The sequence below is a fragment of the Rhinolophus hipposideros genome (genome assembly GCF_964194185.1).
Source record: "Rhinolophus hipposideros genome assembly, chromosome: 15".
Lineage (NCBI taxonomy): Eukaryota > Metazoa > Chordata > Mammalia > Chiroptera > Rhinolophidae > Rhinolophus > Rhinolophus hipposideros.
In genome coordinates this window covers 4,650,759-4,677,218 of record NC_138061.1, presented here as the reverse complement: position 1 = coordinate 4,677,218, position 26,460 = coordinate 4,650,759, and the positions used below count along the sequence as shown (strand labels likewise).

Below are 26,460 nucleotides of genomic sequence, written 5' to 3'. Positions count from 1 at the left end.
TGATCTTACTAGAGATCAGTCTCCAAGGTGAGTGTCATGGGCTCGTACCTCTCAGCACTAAGAACAGTTCAATAATAAGTAATTTGGGGCTGATTTTACCGAGTGGACAGTTCTGAATACTTAGCAGTCAGCCCTCCTAAGTTGAGTATCTCTGTGGCCAAAGAGCATCACTTTTCTGTCCTTCATTGTCCCTGAAGCTTCTCCAACAGCAGGCTTCCCTACAACCCACCACCCACTCTGCACCTTCCTCACAGGCGGAGCCCAACTTGCGAGCCCAGTTCATTATGTTATGGAAGGGCTAGAATGTGACAGCCCTGTCTCTTCCAGACACTGGGCTGCTTCCGTGTGTCCCCCAACTGCATAGGTGGCAATACTCGTCATTTGCCATTTGCTCTACCCCATGGCTCACCCCGGTGTCTGAAGAGACTTCGGAATGGTCCTTGTGTGAAGAGCTGGGGTCTACACAGGACGCCTTGTGACACTGCCAATGGAGAGATTAAGATTCCAGACACAAGCCTGTGTTCCATACAGTGACATCCTCCAGGGATTGGAAGGCAGAGGCAGCCTTCAGATGTGGCATTTAGGGCCCTAACTGCTCATGAATAATGACGGCGGGTGTCTGCAGCATTAATTTGCCATCACTGACCTCTTCCTGCATTAATTGTGGACAGTGACAAGTTATGATGACAGCTTCTCAAATGCTAATTCCGTCCTTTTGCTGAGAGAACGAGCAGCCCAGCTTATCCTCTCGAACAGGGCGAGAGGCAGAGCCCTCCAGCAATGATCTCTGATGAGCAATGTGTGAAACACACACTCTAATGAGGGGAAACATCTGGCCAGAGACCATCCTCAGCACCCTCGAATAAGACCCCTGCTTCGTGCACAGCACATCTCAATTATCAAGGAAAGCCTGTGTGGAGACAAACGGCAGGTGTTAAAAGTGAGTGCAGGAGACGCAGCTTCCAGCTGCCCGGGAGCTGCAGACATCTGAGGGATCTATTCTCTATACCATGGCTTGAGATGGGGAAAGTTCTCCGAGTAATTCTGAATTCCACATATTAAAAATGTTAGTTCACCTTATCAGAAAAACTGATGCTCACAAGACACGCGAAGCCATTTGGAGAAAAACGGATACATAACAGGACTCTGCACGGCCTGTGTTTATTCCACGTGGAGATGACGTCCTTCCCCATTAGCAAAGCCACATACTTTGTATGCAGTGCAGACGGAGCCGCCAACCCTGCAGAGCTCTGTCCGGGGCCAGGCTCTGTGTGGTTTGGTGAACGCCAGCTGCAAGGAGAGGTGTGGGGGGAGGGCATCTCAGACCTCAAATACTGTCTGGGAACCTCACTGCTAGAGAGCCTGCTTTTTGCATTCACCAACTTCTCTTTTAACTTGCAAATAGTCCTCAGTTTTAGTTTACATGAACTATATGACAGTGTTCGTCTTTCTTCCCTCTTAAAATATAGATAACAAAAATAGCAACTGTTTATGTGTGCCCTATGCATGAGGCACGGTGCCCACGTGACTGTTTAATCCTCTCGAGGACCTATAACACAGGGGCTACCAGTTAATCCCAAGAAAACAGGTGACAGAGCGTAAATCACCTAGCCCACCTGCAGCTGGCCTTAGGGACTCAGAATGTCATCCACAGAGCCTGCGTGTGCTGAGTCCCAAAGCTGCTGGATGAGGAGGTCCCAGGACTGCCCGCAGGCGGTCACCATGTCAGTGGGCTCGTGCAATTGGTGATGGGAGGCAAAGGAGGAAGGAGAGGTGACTGCCTGGGAGGAGATGGCCCAGGCAGTGCTTGGGGCAGCTGCAGGGGGCCCGGGGTTTGGGGATGGTATCAGCAGTGGGAGGAAGGACACAGACGGGGACGAAGAAGAGAAGGAGGAAGGACAGAGCCTCTTCTCAGGCCCATCTCACAGGCCTGTGAGTGTCAGGCTAGTCAGCAGTCCCTATGAGTGACCCCTGGCTCTGCAGCCCCACAAGCACATGGTGACACTGGGCAAAAGGCAGCTGCTTCAGGGCAGCCCAGCCGGGGTTCAAACCTGATGCCAAACGGTCCTGAGACGTGGACACTAAACCTCCGTGTGTCCATTTCTTTACTTCTAAACGTATCGAGAGGATTAGTGAAGATGCTGTGTGATGTCACGCTCCATTCCTCCATTCCCTTGCCACCCACGTCCGATCCTTGAGCAAACCTTCGGACTCTGTTTCCAACACATCTCTGAGTGCAGCCAGTTCTCTGAGGCCCTAGTCACCACTGTCTTCCCTTTCGACAGCTGCTGCTGGCCGTGAACTTGCCTCCCTGCATTCACTCCTGTGCCCCATCATTCACACCATCAAGTGGGGCCCAGTGTGAAGCAGAGGAGGCTAACTCTCCGGACCATCTTCCCGGTCCCTAGCAGGATACTGAGCTTTCATATTCTGTTTCTTAAACAAAGTGCCCAAATGATATAGACTTGATGTCTCCCAACCGTCGAGTCTGCCCCTGCAGGCAATGGTTTTCTCACAAAGCAAAACGGGTCCCGTAGCTTCCTCCTTTCAAACCCTTTAGTTGCTTCCACATTATACAGAAAACCCATTAGCACAGCCCTCCAGACTCTGCCTGATCCATCACCGATCCACCTCTCCAACCACTTCCCCCTTCCTCAGCACGAAGAAGCCACACTGGTTTTCCTTTTAGCTCCTGGCCTGTGCCAGGCTCTTCCTTTCCTAGGGACCTTTGCACATCCTGAATCCTCTGCCTGAAACACCCCACCCTGGCTCCTGGTATGGCAACTTCCCTTTAAACCTGCCTCATCTGACACAGGGGCCCTCATGTTTTTCTCTCTCATCTCCTTGTTGCAATAATTTTGCTTATTCGTCTGTTCACTTGATGTTTGCTCATCCTGAATCTCTAGAATATAAATTTCAGGACAGCTGGTTCCCTCGATGTCAAGCTCACCATTCCTGGCACATAGCACGTGCTCAGTGAAAGAGGAGCCACCACTCTGATGTCCCCAACCTCTGTCTTCCAGGCCTTTGGGATCTGTGAACTTCTTTGGTGGCGGGGCCTTGAACGGAGAATGACCCAAATCGATGGCGTACACATAAATCCTGGGACCCAAGGAGCACATGTATAAACAGAAGCATGGAGACAATGAAACTATCACAAAGGAACCGCAGGGGCAGCCTCCTCTGCAGGTCAAGGACAAAGCCACTGCAGAAGCGGCCAGAGCAGATGATGCAGATATCAGTGGGGGAACTGACACGGTCCTCACTTGTGTAGCTGTGGGTGCCCCAGCATAACTGGAACACAGTGGCCCCAGGGAGCAGAATCCCAAGACATATAAACTGGCAAAATTCATGTGAAAGAGATGACATTGGAAATCTGCAAGAGTGCCCTTAAAGAGACACCACGTTTTCCAGACTCCAAACCCAGAGATCCCACCGTTAAATGACTAATTGGACTCAGACTAGATCTGTATGTATGACCTTGAGGTGTTGCCTTTCCAAGATCCCATATGTTGTCACGCATCCACTGAACAGCTATTTGTTGGGTTCTGGACACTGTGCCAGGCCCTGGGGCTGCGGTGATGCATGTGACACATGTAATCACTGAGTTTCAGGCTCTGCCAGTGGACAGCCAGATTTACTGGGCACTCACTGTGTGCCAGGCACAGGTGCCCCAAGCACTTAACATGCCCAGTGCATTCACCCCCATAGCAGAACATGGGGTAGAAACTGTGACCTGAATCTTAAGGATGAGCCATTTACCAACCCCATACGTTACTGGACTTTTTGGAATCTCCAGATTTTTACCTATCAAATGGGAATAATTGAACCTTTCTCATGGAACGGTTGTGAAAACCGCACAAACCCACGTCCATGCCCAGCAAACTGCAGGTGTGGAGTGGCCGGCAGGGGACAGCCGCAGACCTGATTCTCCATGCCCCCCACACCACCCTTTTCAATGGGCTTTGAGGCTCCTTCTATCAACAGGTGGGTCGATTTTTCTGCCTCCAGATTCTGAATTCTGCTGTTTGACTTGCCTGGGCTTGAAGACAAGTCTGTACTCCCGTTTCTGCTCTTGTCCCCTGCCTGCACCCCGACAGCATTCCCAGGCTGGCCTACTCGAGTGGACCATCACCCCTGCTGACCCCAAGCACATGAGCAGGCCCAGACGAGACCAGCCCAGCAGCCAAAATCGCCAATCTGCAGCCTCAAGAGCTAAGAAGACAGACGTGTGTTGTTCTCGGACTCTCTGCGTCTTGGGGGTGCTGTGCTTTGGGGCGTCATCATGGCGGTAGATGCCTGGGTCTCATCACTGTTGTTCATGCCTCAGCCCCCTCTGGGTCCGCAGACAAAACAGCACTTCTGGCTCAATGTGGAGCCTGGTGTGACTCTGGTGTCTGCTGCCACCAGCCTGAGGCGTCCCCGGCCACCACCAGACACCTGCTGGCGTGGGTGTGGTGTCCAGGCTCCACGGGCATTCTCCAACATCCCTCCACTAATTTCCCAGAGACTCAGGAGGCGGGGATTTTGCTAATAGACAAGACATGTTGTAGAAGAGGATGCAGAACATTCCAAGGCCAGGAGAGTCCTTAGAGAAGGCACAGAGGTGTCTGCCTGAGATCACACCACACAGAGCAAGGAGGTGACCAGCCACCTGCTGAAGTACTTAGAATCACAGGTCGAACCCATCCTCGGGTGGCCAAGGACAGACAAAGTTGTCCTTGAAGGAAGGTTGTCAGCTCCGCAGTCAGCTGTGGAGAGAGTGCCGCTTGTCCGGGACAAAGCTCAGGGCAGAGAAGAAGGCAGGCAGGGGATGGGCCCAGCACGGTGACCAACTGTGTGTCGATAATGAGGGGAGAGCAGCCTAGTTTCCCGGTCTGGCAGACCTGGAGTGAACCCACATGTCATCTGACAGGCTGTCCTTCCGTCTGCATGCCCCCCCACCCCAGCCCTCACCTCTTTCTCCTTCCCCTAGCATAGAGCTCAAGCAGGATGTTTCAGAAAAGAATATGAACTATAAGCACTTGTATTTTAGGGTAGGGGGGTTGATATCATGCAATGCTGATTTACAAATCACGATTAGGGTTAGTCACTAGTCAGTAGTAAAATGCATACCCAAACCGCAATGAGATATCATCTCACATCTGTTAGGATGGCTCTTATCAAAAAAACCAGAGCGGGCAGAGGTGTGGAGAAAGTGGAACCCTTGCACACTGTTGGTAAGAATGTAAAACGGCCCATGAAAAGCAGTGTGGAGATTCCTCAAAAATTACAAATAGAACCCCCAGGTGATCCAGCAATCCCACTTCTGGGTGTTTACCTAAGCACTGAAATCAGGATCTTGAGGAGATGTCTGCACCCCAGGTTCTCTGCGGCATTAGTCACAATAGTCAAGATGTGGAAATGCTCTAAATGTACATGAACAGAAGAACGGATAGAGAAAAGGTGGTTTACCTATACAGTGGAAGACTGTTCAGCCCGAAAAAGGAAATCCTGTAACATGTGACAACAGGGATGGAGGACAAACAGGGAGGGATACGTCGAGGGTGCCATGCTGAGTGAAATTCGCCAAGTCACAAAGACCAACACTGCACGGTCCCACTCACGTGAGGTATCTATTAGGTTGGTGCAAAAGCAATTGCGATTTGTGCAATTTTTTAAAAAACCTTTTAAACCGCAATTTCTTTTGCACCAACCAATAAAATGGTCAAATCCATAGACTCAAAGACTGGAATGGTGACGAGCAGGGGCTGGAGGGGGGGAGGAGGACTTACCAAGCCACGGGCACAAAGTTTCAGTTAAATAAGATGAATACGCACTAGAGAGCTGCTGCACAACACTGTGCCTACAGCGAACGGGAGTGTGTGGGACACTTGAAAGTCCGTTAAGGGGGTAGGTCTCATATTGAGCATTCTTACCACAATCAAATACAAATTTTTAAATGGGTAGGATTAGTGTTTTCCATCTGTTATAACTACTCCTCAGAACAACAATGCAAGATAGGTGTTATTATACCCCTTTTACAGATGGAAAAACTGAGCCTCACAGACGGCAATGAAGGTACCCAGTGCCGAAGACTGAACAGTGGAAGAGCTGGGATCTGCCAAAGCTTCCCAGTTTCATCCCAGAGTACTGACTCAGACCTTGCGTCCAAGAGTATGGACGTTCTCCTTGGATCCAAATTTTAATTGATGCCCAGGGCAGTGGACGCTCAGAAGCCACGTTCCCCACCTCATCAGGAGTGCAGCTTTCTGGAAGAGCTGTCCCTGACCCCCAGCACTGCCTGTCATCAAACCGTCCAGGAGCCGGGCTTGGCCATCCCCCCACCCCACCCCGCCCCGGGCTGCCTGCCTCAGTGTTTAATCCCCTCACAGGCTGTCTCCGAAGTCCCATCCAAAGAACAAACTTAAATGAAGCACACGCAAGGCGATAGAGAAAGCCGTGTTTGGGCTTGAGTAAGTAGCTGGAGCCCGGCCAGGGCCGGTGCGCCGCGCGCAAGGTCATTCAAGTGGAGCCATCAATACCAGTGGAAGGGAAAAGTAAAAGCACACTCCTTCCTTCGACTCTCTTGCTTCCTCCCACCTTCCGGCTAAAACTCAGGACCATTTCCGCCCCTTCTCCCTCCCTGGGGCATGGGAACCAGCCCTCCTTCCTGAGCTCCTGCAGGTCAGCTCAGCTCGAAGGCCCTAACATCCTACGTCATGAGACCCTTAAAGTAAGCGAGAGTCAGGAACTCGAGTGCAGGCCAAGGGGAGGCCGGGGACGGCTCTGGATGGTCGTGGACTGCCCACGGCGATCACCTGCTCGAGCCACGGGGTGCAGATGGATTCCGTGAGAAAGCGATCCATTTTTATTCAAATCGGCTGCTCTCTGGTTCCACTCGGTCCTGTGGAGGGGTTTTCAAACCACTCCCTGGACACAGCTGGACTCCTGCAACTCCTGCGGTGGGGGCCCGCCTGGGCGCCCCGTTCTGCCAGGGCGCCTCTGGTTTTACCTGGTCCACAAAGTGGTTTCCCATAAGAGTCCATGTTACGAAAGAGTTCCGTTTAAAAATAACGCACATCGCTTTAAGGGAACTCTGCCCTCTGTGGTCAAGGTAGTTTGTGAAAAACAGAAACTTCACAGAAGAAGTTCTTAAAATCCAATTCAGGCACTCTCTCCTTAGCGTGGAGGTCAGACAGTGGCCTTGTCAAATACCAGCCTAAGGGGAGAATGTTTCAGAAGGTTTTATAAACACAAGGTCTCCTCAGGCGCCCTAGGGAGGCATGTGACATGAGCCAAGGCCCTTTAAAGAACAGTGGCACATTTGAAAGAGAAGCCAGCTCTTACCTGTCTCTGCTGGAACTTGGTTTTCACCAGGACACAGGACGTCTTTGCACTCCTTTGGAATCTGGAAAGGGGCACTGGCCCTAATTTTCCTTTTCTGCCCTCTCATGGTCGCTATGCGCTCTCTCTCTGCCAGACACGGGCCTTCCTACCTACTGCATCTCACCATCTGAGCTAAGGCCATGTTGTCAGCATGCCACCACACCCAGAGGGAGAGAAAGAGACCTTCTCAGAAAACAAGGTTAGGAGATACTTTGTTCAGACAAAGCTGCTTTACAAGAATGAACTTAAGGCCAACATTGGTATTTTTACCAACATGTAAAGGAGGCAAAGAGGTTGCCGGTTTGGCTCTGTTTGGGAGTGGCTTTACCTGGAGTCTTCGTCCCCTCCGGCTCAGTTATGCCACAGCTGCCAGACAAACACACCTTTTGTGCTGGGAAACTGGACACTGAGACGATCATTATATTACATAACACAATAAGCTTCAAACACACATTTAATTCCGTGTGTCACTTTCTATTTAGGCTGCTTTTGTATATACACTCTTTTACAAAACATTTTCTTTAGATGGCCAGCTGGGTGCAAAAGCTATTTTAAAAAAAAGATAACCACTTACACTCCTAACCAAGTCTATTCTCTCCATGCCTAATTAACAATATTTCACCAAAATGAGCAGCGCTCTGCACAGCAGGGCCCACAGGCATTTGGGAAGGCGTCTTCTACTCGCCCTTCCCCAGGAATACACAAGGAGTATGTGACTTTCAACAGTTGTCTGTAAGTGTTATTTTTCTCTTATGGGGCTCTTGATACATAACTCACAATTAATAAGGATGCTGGAACCAATGCATATCTTTAAAGCAGCCTAAAATCACATCGATAATAATGTATAATCCCAAATCAGACGTGTTCACAGGCTGGAACTAGGGGCTCTGGGGCCAGGTGACACTGGGAGAGAGGGTGACGATGTCAGAGGGAGACTGAAAGAGCGAGGTTACAAGGGAGGGTCGGATCAATTCAGAGCAGTAGGAGAGAGAGCAGAAAGGGAGATACACACCATGTTTCTCTCAGTGCATCATTTGGAAGTCCTTTTGATGTCATGGAGATGTGCCGATCTCCCTGTCCCCACAGCTATCCGGGCTCCAGAAGTGACAGTTCCTTTCTCTACCCAGCCAGGTCATTTCCCCAACGGTGTGTATGGACCATTAAGGCTTGGTATAGGGGCTGGCAAGCACAATGCAAGCTTTTGTGCAGCTTACGATCTGATGGGGTAGCAGATATTCATCCAAGGGAAATAAATGTAACATGACTGTGACAAGTACAACAAAGGAGAAGGTAGACTCCAGCTGCCAGAGGTGGGTTGGTCTTGAGATCAGGGATGGCTTCCCAGGACACATGGGTGAGGGTCTATTGGGTGACGCAAGATTACTTAGGGGGAAAGGAACAGGCAGACAGCACAGCTCCAGCAAAGGGATCAGCTTGTACAGGGTTCCCAGAGCAGGAGGCACCTGGACAGCAGGCGTGGAGCAGAGGGGGAGAGGGAGGTAGAGAGAGCTCAGAAACCAATGCCCCAGGCCGTTCAGACCACAGTAAGAAGGGTCTTCCCTCTCAGAGCAACTGAAAGGCATGGAAGGGTTTCAGTAGGGGTGGGCATGGCCTACACTTCTCCTTCTGGCTGAGGCTAGAGAGTAGACAGGGAAAGCAGAGACTATTGTAACAGTCCAGGTCAACATAGCAGCAGGGATGGAGAAAAAAGGGTGGGCCCCAGAGGTGGCTAGGAGGTAAATCGGTGGGACGTGGTCATGGGTTAGACATGGCACAGTTGGAGCGGCTGAAAGACGCCTAGGTTTCCAGCTTGGCCAACCAAATGGAGGGCAGTGCCATACCTCAGATGGAGCACAATTCTGAGCTTTGAGAGATGGCGGGGTCTCACTGGTCCTCCTGTCCACCTTGTGTAGAACTCGGATTTCTGCCCAGCTGGGGAGTGAGTTCCTGACATGTACCTGATTCCTGTACCTGATGCTGGGACCTCAGGCGCTCTGGGCAGGACCCATCCTGTGTGAGACCCAGTCACACCTCTCTCTACACGTGGCCCCACCCGCATTCCCTGGCACCAACATGCATCTCAGGACACTGTGTTCTCGAGCTGCATGTCTCTGACACCGCCGGCCTCGTGCCCGTGGGGTGTCCACACCTGGTTCTCACCACACTCTCTGAGCTCAGGCCAAGGTCCCCTTCTGTCCTCCTTGCCCCAACAGGGGCGCTGACCTGCAGGTGGCAGCACATCTCATTCCGCCTGCTCTCTCCATGCCAGGCCCTCGTGTAGATTAGAATCCCAAAGTGTGTGCTGCCTTGACATCTGGAGGGCTTCCTCTGGCCAAACCACAAACACCCCTTCCAACTCTGCTCCCACAGATTACATGCTCTTAGCCACATGACCTTGCTCTCGTGGGGACCACAGTGGCTCCTGCTTACCCGCGTTCCCGGCCAGCCCATAGACTTCCTCAAACAAGCCAATCACATCCTCCAGCAGGAGCCGGGAGGGGCCCCACCTTCCTGATAATGAGACCCAGTGGCCCTCAGGTCCACGCCGGTGTCTGATTTCCTCAGAGCGGAATGAGGTCCCTTTGTCCCTCCGTACACAAGAGGCAGTGACTGACCTTTCGTGGCTCTGAGAGGCAGCAGTTCATCCTGGCTGGATGCGTTTCTTGCGGACACAAAGCTACACAGACTGGGAAAACTTCAGCTGAACTCTTTGCTCATTATTTTCCCCATTATTTTAAAAATTAGATTATGTGCCAGGTGATGGGCAAAGACGAAGCTAGAGGAAGAAACTTGTACGGTGGGGACAGTTGCTTATTGCACTGTTTCTGGGTGATTCCAGCAAAGCTGATGCCCAGGACCCGGAATTCTTCACTAAGCAGGATTCTGGAGGGACGTGGAGATAATGGTCATTCATTAGAGAGCGAGCAGGGACTACCGCATGCCCTGTGACAAAGGCCACTCCGTCTTTTTTCTTTCCAGTATTGCCCTATGCAAGTAGGCACAACAGACCCAAACGTGCCAGAAGGCAGGAACGAGTGTCGTCCTTCTCTGGTGAGCAGAGTCGTCAGGCCGCTTTCCCTGCTCCCCGCTGGCACCGAGCAGACTCCACATGAACCACTGGGGGAAGCCTGCCGCTCACCACACGCAGCTGAATATAGGGCAGGAAGCGCTTGCAAGAATCCTGGAAAACCCCGAAGGCAGACGCTGCCCTGACAGGCTCTCGAATGCTGTCACATGACCCAGTTCCCAGACTGCTCGGGGGCTTTCCTGGAAGGGGCATGTGAGAACCCCGAATGCAGAACCAGCTCCTCTGTACTAACAATGCTGGTCAATCTAGTGCATACTTTCTATGCGCCAGTCTCTGACCTTGGGGACACAGAGATGAGTGAGACAAGGTCCCTGCTCTGGGAGCCCATGCTGGAAGGGGAATGCTGGAAGGGCCATGACTGTGGAACAATCCTGAAGCCCCAGAGGTGGGGCAGGTTGCATTGGGGAAAGCGTGTGACAATGGGAAGGATTGTCAGCTCCCTGGAGACTCCACGGGCGAGTGTAGAGTCAGAGGGGAATGGCCCGGGACGCCAAGGAGCTTAGACTTTGCCCTCTGACCTCTAATGTGATATTTGACCAGAGAAGTTGCACTGATGAAAGATACTCTTATGCACTGTTGGAGAGATACATTTTCCACGTTTGGGGGGGGGCTGTCTTTGAGTAGGAGGCAGACGGCCCGCGACGTGATCAAAACGGACGCTTATAACAAAGTATCCACGTGCTTCAACAAGTAGAACCAAGTACAAACAGGTAAATGTAGCGTCTCTTCTATACCTTGTTCATAGAGAAACTACAATTACAAATGACTTGGTGGAGACAGAGAGCAGTTTCCAGGCTCTCAGCCTCATGTGGAGAGGTGCTGGCTCAGGTAGTAGATGGCCATCAGCTGTGACTAGTTAGCCGTTGGCCACTGATTTAACTGTCGTGGCTGAGATAGCAAAGTGTGGCAGAGTGTGGATGGCGGATTGCAGAGAGGTGGATTGCAGTTAGCAAGTGAGGTGGGTTGGCAGAGACAAGTGGACGGCAGGTTGCGGATCGTGTGGCTCCTGCTTCCTGAGTCTCCAACCCAGCCACCAGCGAGACTAGAGTGGTATGAACCCCCTATCTGTGGCTCCATGGGTGTTCCTTTTTGGCCTCACCATATCCTGGGTTCTCATGTGGGGAGCGGGAGCTGAGACCCCAGAAGAGACCCCGCCTGACACCCTGCATGACAGACTTCTTCCGGAAGAGAAAAGAAATACAACTCACATCAGGGTCTGAGTGGGTTTTAAGGGATAATGGGATAATCATCTTGGAAGCTCAGTCAGGGCGTGTGTTTTATTGAGGCACTAACGGTTTGACTAGAAATTAATGAAACTTAACTATGGTTATCCAGGTAGCAAATCACTGCTCTTGTAAAAGCAGGAATAAAGGAACAATTATTCTGAAGTTGTAAGTGAAATATAATTACCTCATCCCACTCATCAATCAAGGACCTACTCTTTAAAAACTGCCAGTTGTAAAGGTCGGGCTTAATGGATTAGGAGGGGGCAAATTCCATGCTGCCCCACCTTCCTTCCTTTGCCAAGTGACTTAGTAATTAAAAATTCCAAGTGAAATCCATCAATTCCCCTTACATACATTTCCCATAACTGATTTCCCCAGAAATGGCTTAACCAGGCACCTGAACCTCCTCCGCATTGCTAAATCCTTAGATTGAGTACTCTCACCTGCAGGCAGGTAGCTCAGCGATGGGAAAAGAGTAAATGGAATGCTTTTATAACATGGAGGATGGAAATTTGAAAGGGACTTCCTACCGTTCACTGATTGGGAAAACAGATGTGAGTTTGGGCAGAAACAGTCACCCTTCCTACATGTTTTTCTCCCTTGGTGATCAGATCCTATTAATCACAGTAAACCGACGTTTTACACAGGCCAACAGATTTCACAGGTCTTGCCAAGAGGACAATTTTACCATAAAAAATCGCTTCCCCGCCCTTCTAAGTCCTGGAATAAGGCAGTGAATAGTTGCATTGTGCAAATGAAGGAAGCCAAGTGGAAATCCAGGGACAATTTCACTTCAGATTTCCTGTGTGAGCACTCTGAACCCTGTTTGGACCAAACGCCCCACTGGTGTAGCTTCTACAACACAAGCTGCACCCATACCACTGAATATTAGAGCAGCCATAACCACCATTGTCTAAGAGCGAAACGAGACCTGAGGAAATGGAAACACTTTCCCAAATTAGGGGCAAAGTCAACACTGGCACTAAGTACCTCAACTTGTAAAATAAACCCTGATACCAGGTCTGTGGTTCCCAGGACGGTGCCCCGTTTCTTACCGTGCACGTAGGCTACTTAGGTCCTGTAGCCCCGCTCTCTTCCCAGCTCGCATATCCTCTTCTGCACTAATCGCAGCTGTTCTCGTGGCTTCTCACGTCACCCACCTCTCAGTGGTGATCGCAGAAGGCCTATAACCCCGACCCGTCTCCAGAGCTCAGCAGCAAACGGCCCACTGTGTGAGGTGGTCTCTCACATAGAGTCCAAGCCCCGCAAATTCAGGATCCTCTCAGCAGCACCACCCCTTGACCCCAGGAGTAACCTGGGTCCTGAACCTCCCTACCTTGTTAACGCTAGCTCTAGCCTCCCAGAAACACCTTCTTTTTTCTCATTAGTTTTCAATTACAGTTGACATTCAGTATTATATTAGTTTCAGGTGTATAGCACAATAGTTAGGCGTTTATGTAACTTACAAAGTGATCCCCAACCCAGCACCATACATAGTTATTACAGCATTACTGACTGTATTCCCTGGGCTCTACTTTACATCCCCGGGACTATTTTGTCATGACCAGTTTGTGCCTCGTAATCCCTTCACCTTTTTCACTCCAAACATCTTTCACATCTATTCCAACTGCCTGTAATTTAGTCATTTCCCAGTGCTCCAAGGGTTCTAGCCCCACCCCCACCCCCGCCCCTGCCCTAGTCTAAATCTACCATCTCCCCGGCTTGGAACACCACAAGCAATATGGATCAGATCACATATTCCAGCAACTAAAAAATATTTCATGGGTCCTCATTGCCTACTCAATACAGACTAGAAATAAATAAATAAGGTTACTTTACTCCAGCTCAACATGTTCTAAGAGCTTTCTAATAATTCCCGCTGTGTGAGCACGTCAGGAGCCATTTCAAAGGTGTGTCCCCTGTCCTTGGGACTTACCATGTGGTCAGCTGTCCCTGAAGAGGCCGCCCCACTCCTGCATGGCAATGAGGAGGGGGCTTTCAGACATCAGATACCAGGAAGAAACTGGACAAAATAACAGCTATGGCCCCTCCCAAACTGGAGATTCCCTGGGCAAACTTATGCCGTGGGGACATCTGCCTGGCCCAGGCCTACGGATGCCTTCTTCTGGGACAATTGCCCCACTAGCCAGGCACCTACAAGGCCAGATCCTCTGAGCCATGGTTCTGATACCTGACCTTGCCTCCTGCCCTGAGATGATTGAATGAGGACGGAGCCTGAAGAGGTTAATTGAGAGATACAAGCAGCATGAGTTGGACAGTGAATCCTGCGTGGTAGCCCTGGGTGAAGCTCCACTCCAGCAGCAGGCAGCCACGGGGCCCTGATTCCCTCCTCTGCAGCCTCGTGGCTGCTGCTTCCACGATATCCACGGCTTCCTTGCAGTGGTTTCTCTTTTGTCTATGACAGTGTGTTTCTGGTCTTTGCAACCCCGGGTCTGATCTCAAACTCTGCGCTCTGAGTTTCCCAAAGCCCCTGAGAGGGCTGAGAAAGATTCCATCCTTGTGCTGGGCCCTTCTCCTGGGTGTGGGGACAGGGTTTCAATACCTGAATCAAATTTCCTGTTCTTTCCTGAGGACACAAGCACAACCATTAGGAGCCTCCAGGGAAGAGGTGCCATGTTTCCCTGAAAACAAGACCAGGTCTTATATTAAGTTTTGCTCCAAAAGACGCATTAGGGCTTATAGTCAGGGGATGTCAACCTGAAAAATCATGCTAGGGCTTATTTTCTGGTTAGGTCTTATTTTGAGGGAAACACAGTAGCCTCTCAGATCAGTTTTCCTAGGAAAGGCGTGACAGGACCCTCCTTGAGCAAACTTTAGTCAGGTTCCTTCCTCTGGTCCTCTCGTCCACTAGGCCTTGTCCTCAGCCTGACGTGATTGCTCTGTCAGGCCCCGTTTGAGCAAAGAATCCTAGTGAGTTCAGTCTTCGAGAGAATCCTGTTAGGCCAGTTTGAGAATTTCCCTGACTCCTGACATGTAATTAAATTTCTTTTTCCCCACTTCTGATGTCTAATCAAGTTCTCAGTCATTTTCTATCCACTGATCCCCTTACCATTCCCGCTGGCGTGAATCCCTTGCTGCCCAGCTCAGAGCTGAGCTCACTTCTGTACTGAAGTCTCTCTCCCCTACTTTGGTAGCTCAAATAAAATCCCTCTTGCCATTTTTAACCAGTGTCCAGTGCAGTTTCTCTTTAACAGATGGAAACGGCCTTGCAGGCAGACGCAGTGTGAGCGGCCCCTTGAGAGTCAGCCCTGTAGGGGAAACCGAGTCACAGCGTGACTGACGGAGACTCTCCTGGATCAAAAGACTGCAGCTTCTCTGAGAATTCCTTTTGACGGGGCCTCACCCTTGGTATCTGTCTTTTGTCCATTGGGTCCAATTTTATTAACCAATAGCAAGAATCCTGCTGGGTCAGTTTCAAGAAAACTGTCCACCTTTGATATCTGATTTATTTCCTCATGTCCCACATGTTAAGTCAACTGAACCCAAGTCCCCCGTCGCCCTAGGTCTCTTCTTACAAATATCCTATCCACTCACCCCCACCTTGGCTATAAATTTCTACTTTTCCTTGTACACGGAGTTGAGCCCACTCTCTGCCCTACTGTCAGACGCCACTGTAGTTGTCTCCCTGGATAAAATCTGCCTTCCCTGCGTTAATAAGTGTCAGGAAAGAATATTTTCTCTAACAACTGCTTGCCTTCTGTGAGAATACCCAAGATTTTGGGCTGCCTCTAAAGCAGGGGTGTCCAAACTGCGGCCCACGGGCCAACTGCGGCCAGTAATCCATTTTTAATTGGCCCACAGCAAATTCCAAAAATATATTTAGTTTACTTAAATAAACTAGGTGAGGCAATACGTACTTCACCTCGAGTGAGTGGCCCGGCTGTTTGTGTATTTTACCGCATATGGCCCTTGGTGAAAAACGTTGAAAAAAGTTTGGACACCCCTGCTTGAAAGTGTTCTTTCATAACCAGAACTTGGGAAATATATATTTAGAAAAAAGAGAAACAAGAAAGAGAGAGTCAGACAGACAGACAGCTATAGGGAGGGAGGTTGGAAGGGGCCAACTGGTATGTGTCTCCCTCCTCACACAGGCTGGTTGGGCACAGGCCCTCGACCCTGACCATTAACCTCTGGCCTCGAGCCGGCATGAACTTGGATTCTAAGTCATTAAACTGCTAAGTGAGCTGTGAGCAGGGGTTCACTGCGGAAGTACCCAATTAGGGCCACTTTGAGCAGAACTAGTTCTCCTGAGAAGAGAACCAAGGCGTCCGCATCTAGGTCACCCAGGGCAAACTGTTCTCAGAGCCACCTCTGAGTGTTCTGAGGAAAACATGCCATTCTTCTCAACGTCCCCAAACTTCCTGGGGTGCAGGTGGCCAGACGTGCTTCGTAAGCCAGTCATTCACACCACCAGAAGCGTCTGTCAGTGGATTCACATTCTTACCACAGGCAATTTCTGGGCTAAGCATTTAAAGGATCCAAACTAAATATCAACCATTATTAACTTTCTCTGCATTCATTGATTTCAAGTTGGTCCTCCAAAATGTGTCAAAAATCCACAGAAAATAATGACAGTATTTATATGTTAAGTAAATACAGTTAAGGGGCTATGCTTTATTAAAATAAACGGTGACTTGAAAGTATAAAAATTTCCTATTGTTATTCATTCTTGAAAAACACAAAAATACAGCAAAATGTACATCTGCTTTCCTAACCTTCCTTTCTGGAACACTGAGCTCGTGGGGTAAAGTCGAACACTGCGCTCAGTGGCACGGAAATGTCATTTGACGATAGACGAACGTCGCAGTGAAAGTGTTAAAGCATAAGCTATAAACCATCTTGGAGGCTGCAGAAAGGATTAACTATGAAAGTTTCTTTCAGATGATATTTTTGTCTTTAGTTGACTGTGTCAGTTATGGAAAGGAATTCAGGTCCCTGATATCTTTGATATAAGAAGGTGGTAAAAGGTAATGAAAAGAGAAACCATAAATGTGTATAATCACATACACACATATATACGTACTTATATATACCGATTCATCTGCCACATTTACAAATTAAAATTAAAATGAAGGTTAAAAAATAAAACTTGCTACATGAAAACATTCTTTTAAAATTTAGTTTTGCTAGAGTCTCTAAATTGATATAGTCTATCAACCCAAGAGACTTATTACAGTACCATCAGAAATTTTGACCTAAATTCATATCGTTTCTCTCATGAAAGGGAGAAGAAGAGCTTGTTTTCACTATGTTAACAAACTTCATATAAGTTATGAACTGTAAACATCGCCCCTCGGTGTCTTACAGGTTAGTGGCTGTGAACGGAATCTTCATAAACATGATTTATTAATGCAGAGACACCAGGCCGAGCTGTAACTTGCACCGGCCCCTTCCTGGGAAGATGCCATATTTGTCCGGTTCCTTGTTCCTGGTAGACCCCGCCCCCCACTGCCCTAACCGGGGAACACACAGCAGTCTGCCACCCTTATCTTGGGTTCCCAAGGCGCTCGCTACCTGAGGCAAATGATATTTCCTTTGCATTGTTAGCTTTTGCAGAGACTGCCAGCCTAATCGCCTGTGTGTTTAGAAATTCAAATCAGCTTCAAAACTTGTTGAGCCACTGAGCTACCGTCTCCTGTTTGGGGGCACCCTCGGCTCCAAAGCCCGTTTCATTATTAATAAAAGTAAAGGAGAGAACGTAAATACAAGCTTGAATGGGGATAACCCGTTCAGAGCCCAATTCTTTACCTGCATGCGAAAGACTTTCATTTCTTTCCCAGGCAGCGTGATCTTTCGGGGATGAGAAGAGCTGACTGTGGATCTGGAAAATAAACAGAAACCTTCCCAGTCTCATATTTTTATTTGCCAGGTATATAATCTTCAATAATGTACATTATTATTGCTAAAAAAAAAAAATCTAACTCATCCCCGCCATCTCTCCGTTCTCCCAAGACCTGGGCATGGTGACGAATCTGTCCCTCCACACTCGCCCAGTAACCTCAGCCAGTCAATAAAAGGCAGGTTTCTGATGATTCCAAACACACAAGGAATGTCAGGAGGGAGTAATCCGCCAACATGGATGCTGCTGGGAGATCAAAGAACCATATCTAATATTTTTTTTCTATCCCATCAGAATGCTGAATGAGTGTGGAGCAAAAATTGGACGTTTGATAAATATTGATAAATTGATTAAACACGAGCAATGAAATTTCGGAATTAGCCTTCAATACCCAGTGAAAATAAGATTAATATACACAAACGTCTTCTGCTGTCTGCAGGTTTGCTTATTGTGCTGACTTCCTCTGCCAAAAGGCAAAGGTTTGTTTCCTAAGTTTATTCCGAAAGCATTTCACTTTTGGTTCTGATTGATAAACTTAGATCAGATGCCAGAGCACCTCATTCCACCCTGGGTCTGCCCCCAGGCCCATCGTCCCCTGACACCCCAGGACTTTACCCCAAAGCTGAAGAATAAATAACTCTTCTGCTCCCCCCACCAATGTATGGGGTTGGTGCAAAAGTAATTGCGGTTTAAAAGGTTAAAAAGAATTGCAAAAACCACAATTACTTTTGCACCGACCTACAGCCAGCCTCTAAAGCTGAACCCCAGTTATCTCCTTCGTCCCAGGGCTGAGTTAAGCTTTTCAGGGTTCAGGTCCCATTTTTGGCTTCCTCTCATCATCCGCAGCACCCAGGGAACCTGGTTGGGGATTCACGAGGAGAATCTGCAAGCAAACCATTCTGCTGTCCCAAGCAGGGGCCTGGCCTCCCAGACCCCATGGCAGAGGAGAAAGAATGAGGGCAGGCCCCGGACTGGGGCTGGGCTGAGTCTGGGAGAATAAAAGCTATATTGCTTTTTCTGTTACCCTCTGGGCTTGGTACCCTGGGCCTCACCCAGCCATCGCCTCTCAGTAACGTGATTATTAATTATAACTATCCTAAGAACTGCTGACAATTAATGACATTTCATACGGGTGGTTGTTGTACTCAGTGCATTCCAAACGTTATCTCATGGGATTCTCACAACTGTCGGAAAGATATGCTGTTTGCAGCCCTGCTGCGGCAGCTGAAATAGCCAAAGCTGAGGTGGCTCATAGGGGGTGACACAGCCAGGGTTCAGACCAGGGTGGTCAGACCCATGGTACCTGAGCTTTTAGCCAGAGTGTCCCCCATATCGTTAGTATTATTTTTACTAAGGACTAGTATTTGGCTATGGGACTGTATACAGGCACCAGACTTATACACATCCCTTTCTCAGACTTAGCACAGACACGTCATAGTGAGTACTGGATAACATATGAAAACTTTTCAGGAAGGAAGCAGATGTACAGCAACATTAGACATGAATGTGGAAACCTATTAAAATCCCAACTTTGTAGACAAATGAGTTATCTCTCTGCTACTACAACATAAGGAGGTGGATCTGGAAGGTATGTGTGACAGAGAGAGAGAGAAGGAGAGAGAGAGAGAGAGAGAGAGAGAGAGAGAGAGAGAGAGAGAGAGAGAGAGAGAGAGAGAGAGAGAGAGGGAGAGAGAGAATGTTGTGTGTGGGGTGAGGGGAGGAGGTTGCAGAGATAGTCTCACTTAGCATATTTAAAGCTTTCTCTCTCCTAGGCTGTTGTCTTATATGGCCCTTTTAAGAACGATTTTTATGTGTAATTTCTAAAGTAACTATTCAGTCGAGCAAGTCAGTTAACCTGGGACTTGATAGTACAGAATTACTTTTTACCCTGTAAACTCCCGAAGCACCATGAAGTCTTAGGGAGAGTCCCAGCACTAGCTCCACCATGGGTTCCAGCTTCTTTCTCTCTGGGGTCCCAGTGGTTGGCAGTAAATAACAAATTGACTAGGTACCACTGGCTTCTCCAAAAGCCTGGAACCATCCTGTACAGGCTCTGGGCACTATTGATCCAAGAATTCCCAACAACAGGGTGATTGCGGAATCTCTGTCATCAACTGACCCAGGCCTCAATCCCATCTCAAGCAACATCCTGCAAAGACTTGGCTTTGGCTCTACTTTCTGCTGGGTGCTCATTGTAATCCCTTCGTGCAAAAGAGCAACAATTTTCATCGCCCTTAGGACAAGCAGCAAGGGCCCTGGGTGGTCTGCACCTGCTAATCTCTGTGGCATCACTGAGCGCATCTCTCTGGGCCACACACTGTGTGAGCCCCTCTCAGCCTCTTGAATTCACACATTCTCCCCATCACTGGGCCTTTGCACATGCCGTTCCAGCCTGCTGTTCCCCTCGTCCTTCTCCATATCTCAGTTCAAAGGACCTGCTCATGTGAGTGTCTCTCCAGGCACCACTCTGCAAACCAGTTCCGGGTTCTGATTTCTAAGCTCCAACGGAAGCATTCCTTTTCCTCCAGAGCATCCTGCTCACCTGGGTTTCTAAATGCACACTGACCTGTGTGAATCTACAACAATGTGTGCTTCTCCCCTAGACGGTAACACCTCTGAGAATAAAGTCATTGCTGCTTTGCTTGTCAATGGATTCCTAGTATAGGGCTGGACACATACCAGGCTTTCAATAACTATTTGTTGAAAAAAAAAGGGATGGAAAAATTAATAAATAAATAAATTCATTCATTCATTCATGAAAACAAAGCTTCTCATCCAGGGTAAATTGTGCACATGCTCTTGGAATCCACACTTCTGTCTCCTTGGAGACACCGCACCGTCAAGGACCCTGGACCTCCCTGCAGTCTTCAACTTTGCCCTCCTCAGCATTTTAACCACATGCAAACCTTTCTTAACATAAAAACAAAACCAACAAGCTCCCTCCCACACGTTACCTTCCTCCCTGTCACTTCACTCCCAGCAAATCTTTATTGAAGGAGACGGCCTCTCTCTCTCTCTCTGTCCCCGTCCCTCACCCCCCACTCAGTCATCCCCTTACCACAGTCTGGAACCAGCCACTGTGACCCCTGGCACTGACATTCCCGTCACGCTCTCCAGTGACCACCCAGCTGCCACTCCAGGGGCCGTGTTCTGCCCACAAGTCCTGCTGGCCGCACTCCCTCCCATCTCCGCCTCCCCTTCCCCACTCACTGCCTTCATGGAGGCCTCATAGCAGCCTCTTGACTCTCACTCCAGCCATGTTTCCACAGAGCAAATCTGGTTACGTCCCTCCCCAGCTTAAAACCCTTGGAATTTTAACTGACTCAAAATACAGCAACAGCCAGATCAATGAAGACGTGTTTGCAGTGGGGTTGATCGTGGCAAAACAACAGAAGTGTGCAAAACACCCAGCAGTGGGAATGGCTTTGTGGGTCAGACCATGTGTATCAATGCGTCCACAATCATGTAACAATGGACACGGTCCACACTACAGTCTCTGTGTCCACGGACTAGGACAACACAGCACGGGCGGCCTTGCACTCTACGCTAAGTGACAGGAAGACGTGGCGACTGTGGAACAAGAAGAGCACATGCCTTACGTTCAGCTACGCGCTAACACTTCCTCCTGACACAGGTTCAGTGAGAGTCTTCTTGTCTCAGGATCCCTTACTTGGGAGCTGACATCATCACTGCCGCTGGGAAAGGCAACGTTTTACAACTATGTTTTTTACTAAGTCTAATATGGGGACACATATTTGTTCTCTTCATTGTTTACTCTGGTAAAACACAAAAAACATAAAATTTACCACTGTAACCATTTTTAAGTGTATAGTACAGTAGTGTTAAATAGATTCATTCATAAAACTGTACATCGCCACCATCTAGCTCCATCATTCTTTTCATTTTGTAAAATGAAAACTCTATCCCCATTAAACAGTAACTCCCCCTTCCTCTATCCCCTCAGCCTGTGGCAACCAACATGCCACTGTCTGTCATTCTGACTACTGTAAGCGGCCCATGCAAATACAATCATGCAGTATCTGTCCCTTGTGACTGGTTTAGCACTTAACAAGATGTCCTCAGGGTCCACCCACCCTGAGGACGTCCTTATGTCTATAAGGACGTCCTTATGTCTATAAGGACGTCCTTATGTTGTCCCTTATGTCAGCATTTCCTTCCTTCTTAGGACTGAATAATATTCTATTGCGTGTATAAACCACAAATTCCTCATTCATTCATCCATCGATAGACGCACTGGATTGTACCCATCTTTTAGCTGTTGTGAATAATGCTGCTATGAACATGGGCGTACAACACCTCTTCAAAACCATGCCTTCAATTCTTTGGGGTATAGACCCAGAAGTGGAATTGCTAGATCTTTGTTTAATTTTTTGAGGAATTACCATACTGTTTCCACAGAGGCCGCACCATGTTTTCCATTTTCACCAACAGGAGGCAAGTGTTCCAATTTCTCCACATCCTCGCCAACACTTGCCATTTTCTATTTATTGATAGTAGCCATTGTAATAGACGTGAAATTGTACCTCTTTGTGGTTTTGATGTGCGTTTCCCTAACAATTAGTGATATTGAGCATCTTTCATGTGCTTATTCATCCTTTGTGTGTCTTCTTTGGAGAAACGCTTATTCAAGTCCTTTGCTATTTTTTAATTGACTTATTTATTTTTGAGTTTTAAGAGTTTTCTCTATATTCTGGATATTAACCCTTTACCAGATATATGATTTACAAATATTTTCTCTCATGTGGCAGATTGCCTTTTGACTGTGCTAATATTATCTTTTTATGCACAAAATTTTTTAATTTTCATGTCCAATTTGTCTATTTTTTTCTTTTGTTGCCTGTCCCTTTGGTGTCCAAGGATTTGGTGTCCAATATCCAAGAAATCACAGCCAAATCCAATACTGTGAAGATTTTGCCCTGTGTTTTCTTCTAATAGTTTTACAGCTTCAGGTCTCACATGTAGGTCTTTGGTCCATTTTGAGTTAATTTTTGTATATGGTTTTAGATAAAGATCCAACTTAATTCATTTGCATGTAGATATCCAGTTTTCCCAGCACTATTCGTTGAAAAGACTCTCCTTTCACAATTGAATGGTCTTAGCACCACTGTCAAAAATTATTTGACCATATATGAAAGATTATTTCTGAGCTCCCTATTTTATTCCATTGATCTATATGTCTGTCTTTATGCCATCACCACACTGGTTTGATTACTGTAGCTTTGTAGTGAGTTTTGAAATCAGGAAATGGGAGTCTTCCAGCTTTATTCTTGTTTTTCCACATCATTTGGCTGTTTGGGGTCCCTTGAGATTACATTTGAATTTTACGATGGGTTTTCTATTTCTGAAAAAAAAAAAAATCTTTGGAGTTTTTATAGGAATTGCATTGAATCTGTAGATCATTTTGGTTGTTATTATCATCTTAACAAGACTGAATAATATTGTTATTATTCTCCTAATCCATGAACATTGATGTGTTTCCATTTATTGATGTCTTCTTTAATTTCTTTCAGCAATGTCTTATAGTTTTCATGAAGTCTTTTACCTCCTTGGTTAGGTTAATTCCTAAGCATTTATTCTTTATAATTATATCATAAATGGAACTGCTTCCATAATTTCCTTTTCAGCCTGTCATTGTCAGTATATAGAAATGTAACTAATTTTTCTGTTGACTTTGGATCCTGCTATTTTGCTGAATTCATTTATTAGTTCTAACAGGTGTTTTTGTGGAATCTTTAGGGATTTCTACACATAAGGTTATCTCATCTGCGAACAGAGATAACTTTACTTATTCCATTCCAATTCAGATGCCTTTTATTTATTTTTCTCGCCTAATTATACTGGCTAGAACTTGCAGTACTAGGCCGAATAGAAGTGGTGAAAGCAGACATCCTTGCCTTGTTCCTGATTTAGGGCAAAAGCTTTCAGTCTTTCACCATTGAGTACAATGTTCACCATGGAGTAGGGGCTTTTTGCATATGACTTTTATAATATGGCTGTTGAGGTAGTTTTCTTCTGTTCTTAGTTTGTGGAGTGTGACACACATTTATTGATTTGTTATCCATTTTCTCCCACTAGAATATAAACTCCACACAGTAGGTTCTTTGTTCATTGCTGTAATCCCAACTCTTAGAACAGCACCAGGTCCATAGTGTATCTTTGCAAATATAACTGAATGCATGAAATGACTGTGGAATCACATGAGAAAATGCTAATGATGTTCTGTTCATGTCACGGGTAACGTGATTGGATGATTGTTGTGATTCCCGCTAAGCAAAATTTTGTGAAAAAACGGAAAAGGCATAGAAAAATGAATACATGCAGCACTCTTCCCACAGGGAGAAACACTTTTCCTAGTAAACAAAAGTTATTGCTGTACTTCTTAGTATTTACTACTCGCAGGGAGAGGCCGATTAGCCCCAACTGACTTCCTCAGTAACTAGTAAGTGACTCTTAACTCAGTCCTTTCAAGGTCTTTTCTCCCTTAGGTGTCTGAAGCCCTCCGTGTGTTGCTCAGTGAATGGCCACAGTAATTTTGCCACACAATAGGGGGAAAGATTTAAGACCCTGGACTAGGATAAAGCCTGGGGTCACAGCTGATGTCACGAGGGTTCACCGCCTGCCTCCCAATTACCTCAGTGACCCTCCCACAACTCTGTGAGAAAAGTATAATTATTATTCCCATTTTACAGGTGTGGAAATGGAGGCACTGAGAGGTTAAGTCACTTGCCCAAAGTCACACACACACCTAATAAGCGAGTAAAGGAGCCCCGGTTGGAACCCCAGCAATTAGGATCACTCCTCGGGAGTAGAAAACTATGATTAGGATCAGGCACATTCAAAGAATCATGACACTTCACAATCATGGGCAATGTTCCAGTTTGCAAAGTTCTTTTATATAATTACCTCATTTTGATTTTCCAAAGTCTCTGCGAAGTGGCCAGAACACACAAAGTTTTGTTTTGTTTTAAAGAAACCAAGTCCCAGAGAGGGGGAAAGACATAACTGCCCAAGAACAAAATACGGCAGGTCTGGCACCTACACTTGTCCCCGACCCTGGTCTGGCGTCCTTTCCGTACCTCCTCACCACCTGCCTCCTTAGCAGCACTGCCACCAGCAGAAATTCTGTGGTCACACCTGACACCAGTAGGACACTGACGACACTCACAATCGTGTGGTCTGTGAACTCCATCAGGAGTCACAAACAGCACAGTGGTGAGATTTGAACTTCGAAGCTACAATAATACTAGAACATTCCATTTACACAAGACTAAAAGCTGCTTTATAAAACAACGTTTGCAGGCTCTCACTTGCTCCTCCCAAGTCCTGCCACAATAGCTGGGCTCTAGTGAGCATATAGGTGATTGTTTTTGATGTTTTTTTTTTTTTTTAATTCACTGAGTCTTCCTTCAAGATATCTGAGCACTCACGATAGACCCATTAATCCCTGATCTGCAATCCTAAAACCAATAAAGCTGTGAAATCTGAGAGTTTTCCTCTCTGAGTTTATAGAAAACTAATCTGACAGCAAAACCGTACCTGAACTAACCTGCGGCTGTTTGTAATATTAATTTATTCCATTTAGTGTGAATATTCATACATTTTATTGCAGAAACACCAGTGAGCTTAATTACAGGGTGCTAGTCAGATCCCATTGAGAACAGTATGCAGTATTACCTTTCTGAAATGAAATTAAGAAATCGTTGTTGAATCACATTTGGCCCCAAGAGTTTTGGCTGGAGAATTACGTCTGGATAGCGTAGATACTTAATGAACCCACCAGCCTCTGGGTTAGGGTTTTCCATATGCCCTGTTATCTTGTCCCCACAAGACAGGTATTCTCTCTGCATTTTATAGATAAGGACCCTGGGGTATGGAGAGATTAGGTAATTTGCCCTAGGTCACAGAGCTACTAAATGACAGAGCAAAGACTCTCCCAGAATGAGAGAGCATCCCCCCATATTACTGTGTGTGTGTGGGGGGGGGCAGTGGAGGTAGTTAAAGATGGCTCCCCAGCTTTGTAAAGCATTGAGCAAGTAAAACAGGGACTGAAACTTCATATGCCCCAGGAAAGGAGAGGGAGGAGTATAGGAATTTCCAGGCCTGAAGAGAATCCCCCTTCTTCTTTGCCCCCTCTGGACACATGGATGGTTCATGGAGAACATAGAGGAGAGATTCTGAATCTACTCATATCCCAGGTTGTCAAAGACCAACGGTGGACTTTGGCTGGATCTTCTCTAGGACAAGGGCAGACATTGTTGGAGGGGGCTGACAGCAGAACAGGAATGAGGGCCACGTCTTTTCAGTATCCCAGTGCCTTCTCCTGAGAATGATGGAGGTCCCACTAGAGGGCAGATAGCAAGCCGTGGTGGGTGGTCCCAGGCTGGACTGCATATGGGTTATCTCTGGGGACTGACTGACATACACTCTCCATGGCTAATCTACATGCAGGATTGATCTCTGCCAGAGTTGCATGTTTGTATTCAATCTTCTGAACTCTCTTCTGCAACAGTAATTAACGTCAGACCAGTTTACAGATCAACAGTACATTTTCTGATTAATGCAACACTGCTCCTATGACTCAAACTGAAATTTACCTCTCTGCCGCGATTCCCTCTTCATGCTTCATCTCTCAATGTTTACATCTGGTTTAACTTTTTCTAATCTAAAATAAATCAGCATGAAAAGCATCAGATTCTTCATTTAGATTCTCAATTGCCTTTTATTACTGAGATAATATCCCTTATCTGATTGCAAATGGCACGATTGTTCCCTTGTTAGGGTCTGAATGAAGATGCCGCAGTTCAATCTTCCCATCTCTCCTTGCCTTCTCCTTCACTTTTGTTTGTAAGGGTGGTGTCTGGTGGGATTCTGCTTGAAAATGAGACAAAGTGGGATGG

General features: G+C 47.4%; 1 protein-coding gene across 2 annotated transcripts in view; it reads right to left on the bottom strand.

Annotated features, from left to right (window-relative positions):
• The window catches only part of LOC308508279 ((E2-independent) E3 ubiquitin-conjugating enzyme FATS), a 194,262-nt gene that overhangs the window by 152,468 nt on the left and 15,334 nt on the right, over nucleotides 1-26,460 (bottom strand). For both annotated transcript variants that reach the window (XM_081074718.1, XM_081074719.1), the window contains exon 2: nucleotides 17,452-17,524. In XM_081074718.1, the coding sequence (XP_080930844.1) occupies nucleotides 17,452-17,524 (73 nt within the window). The remainder of the gene's footprint in view (nucleotides 1-17,451; nucleotides 17,525-26,460) is intronic.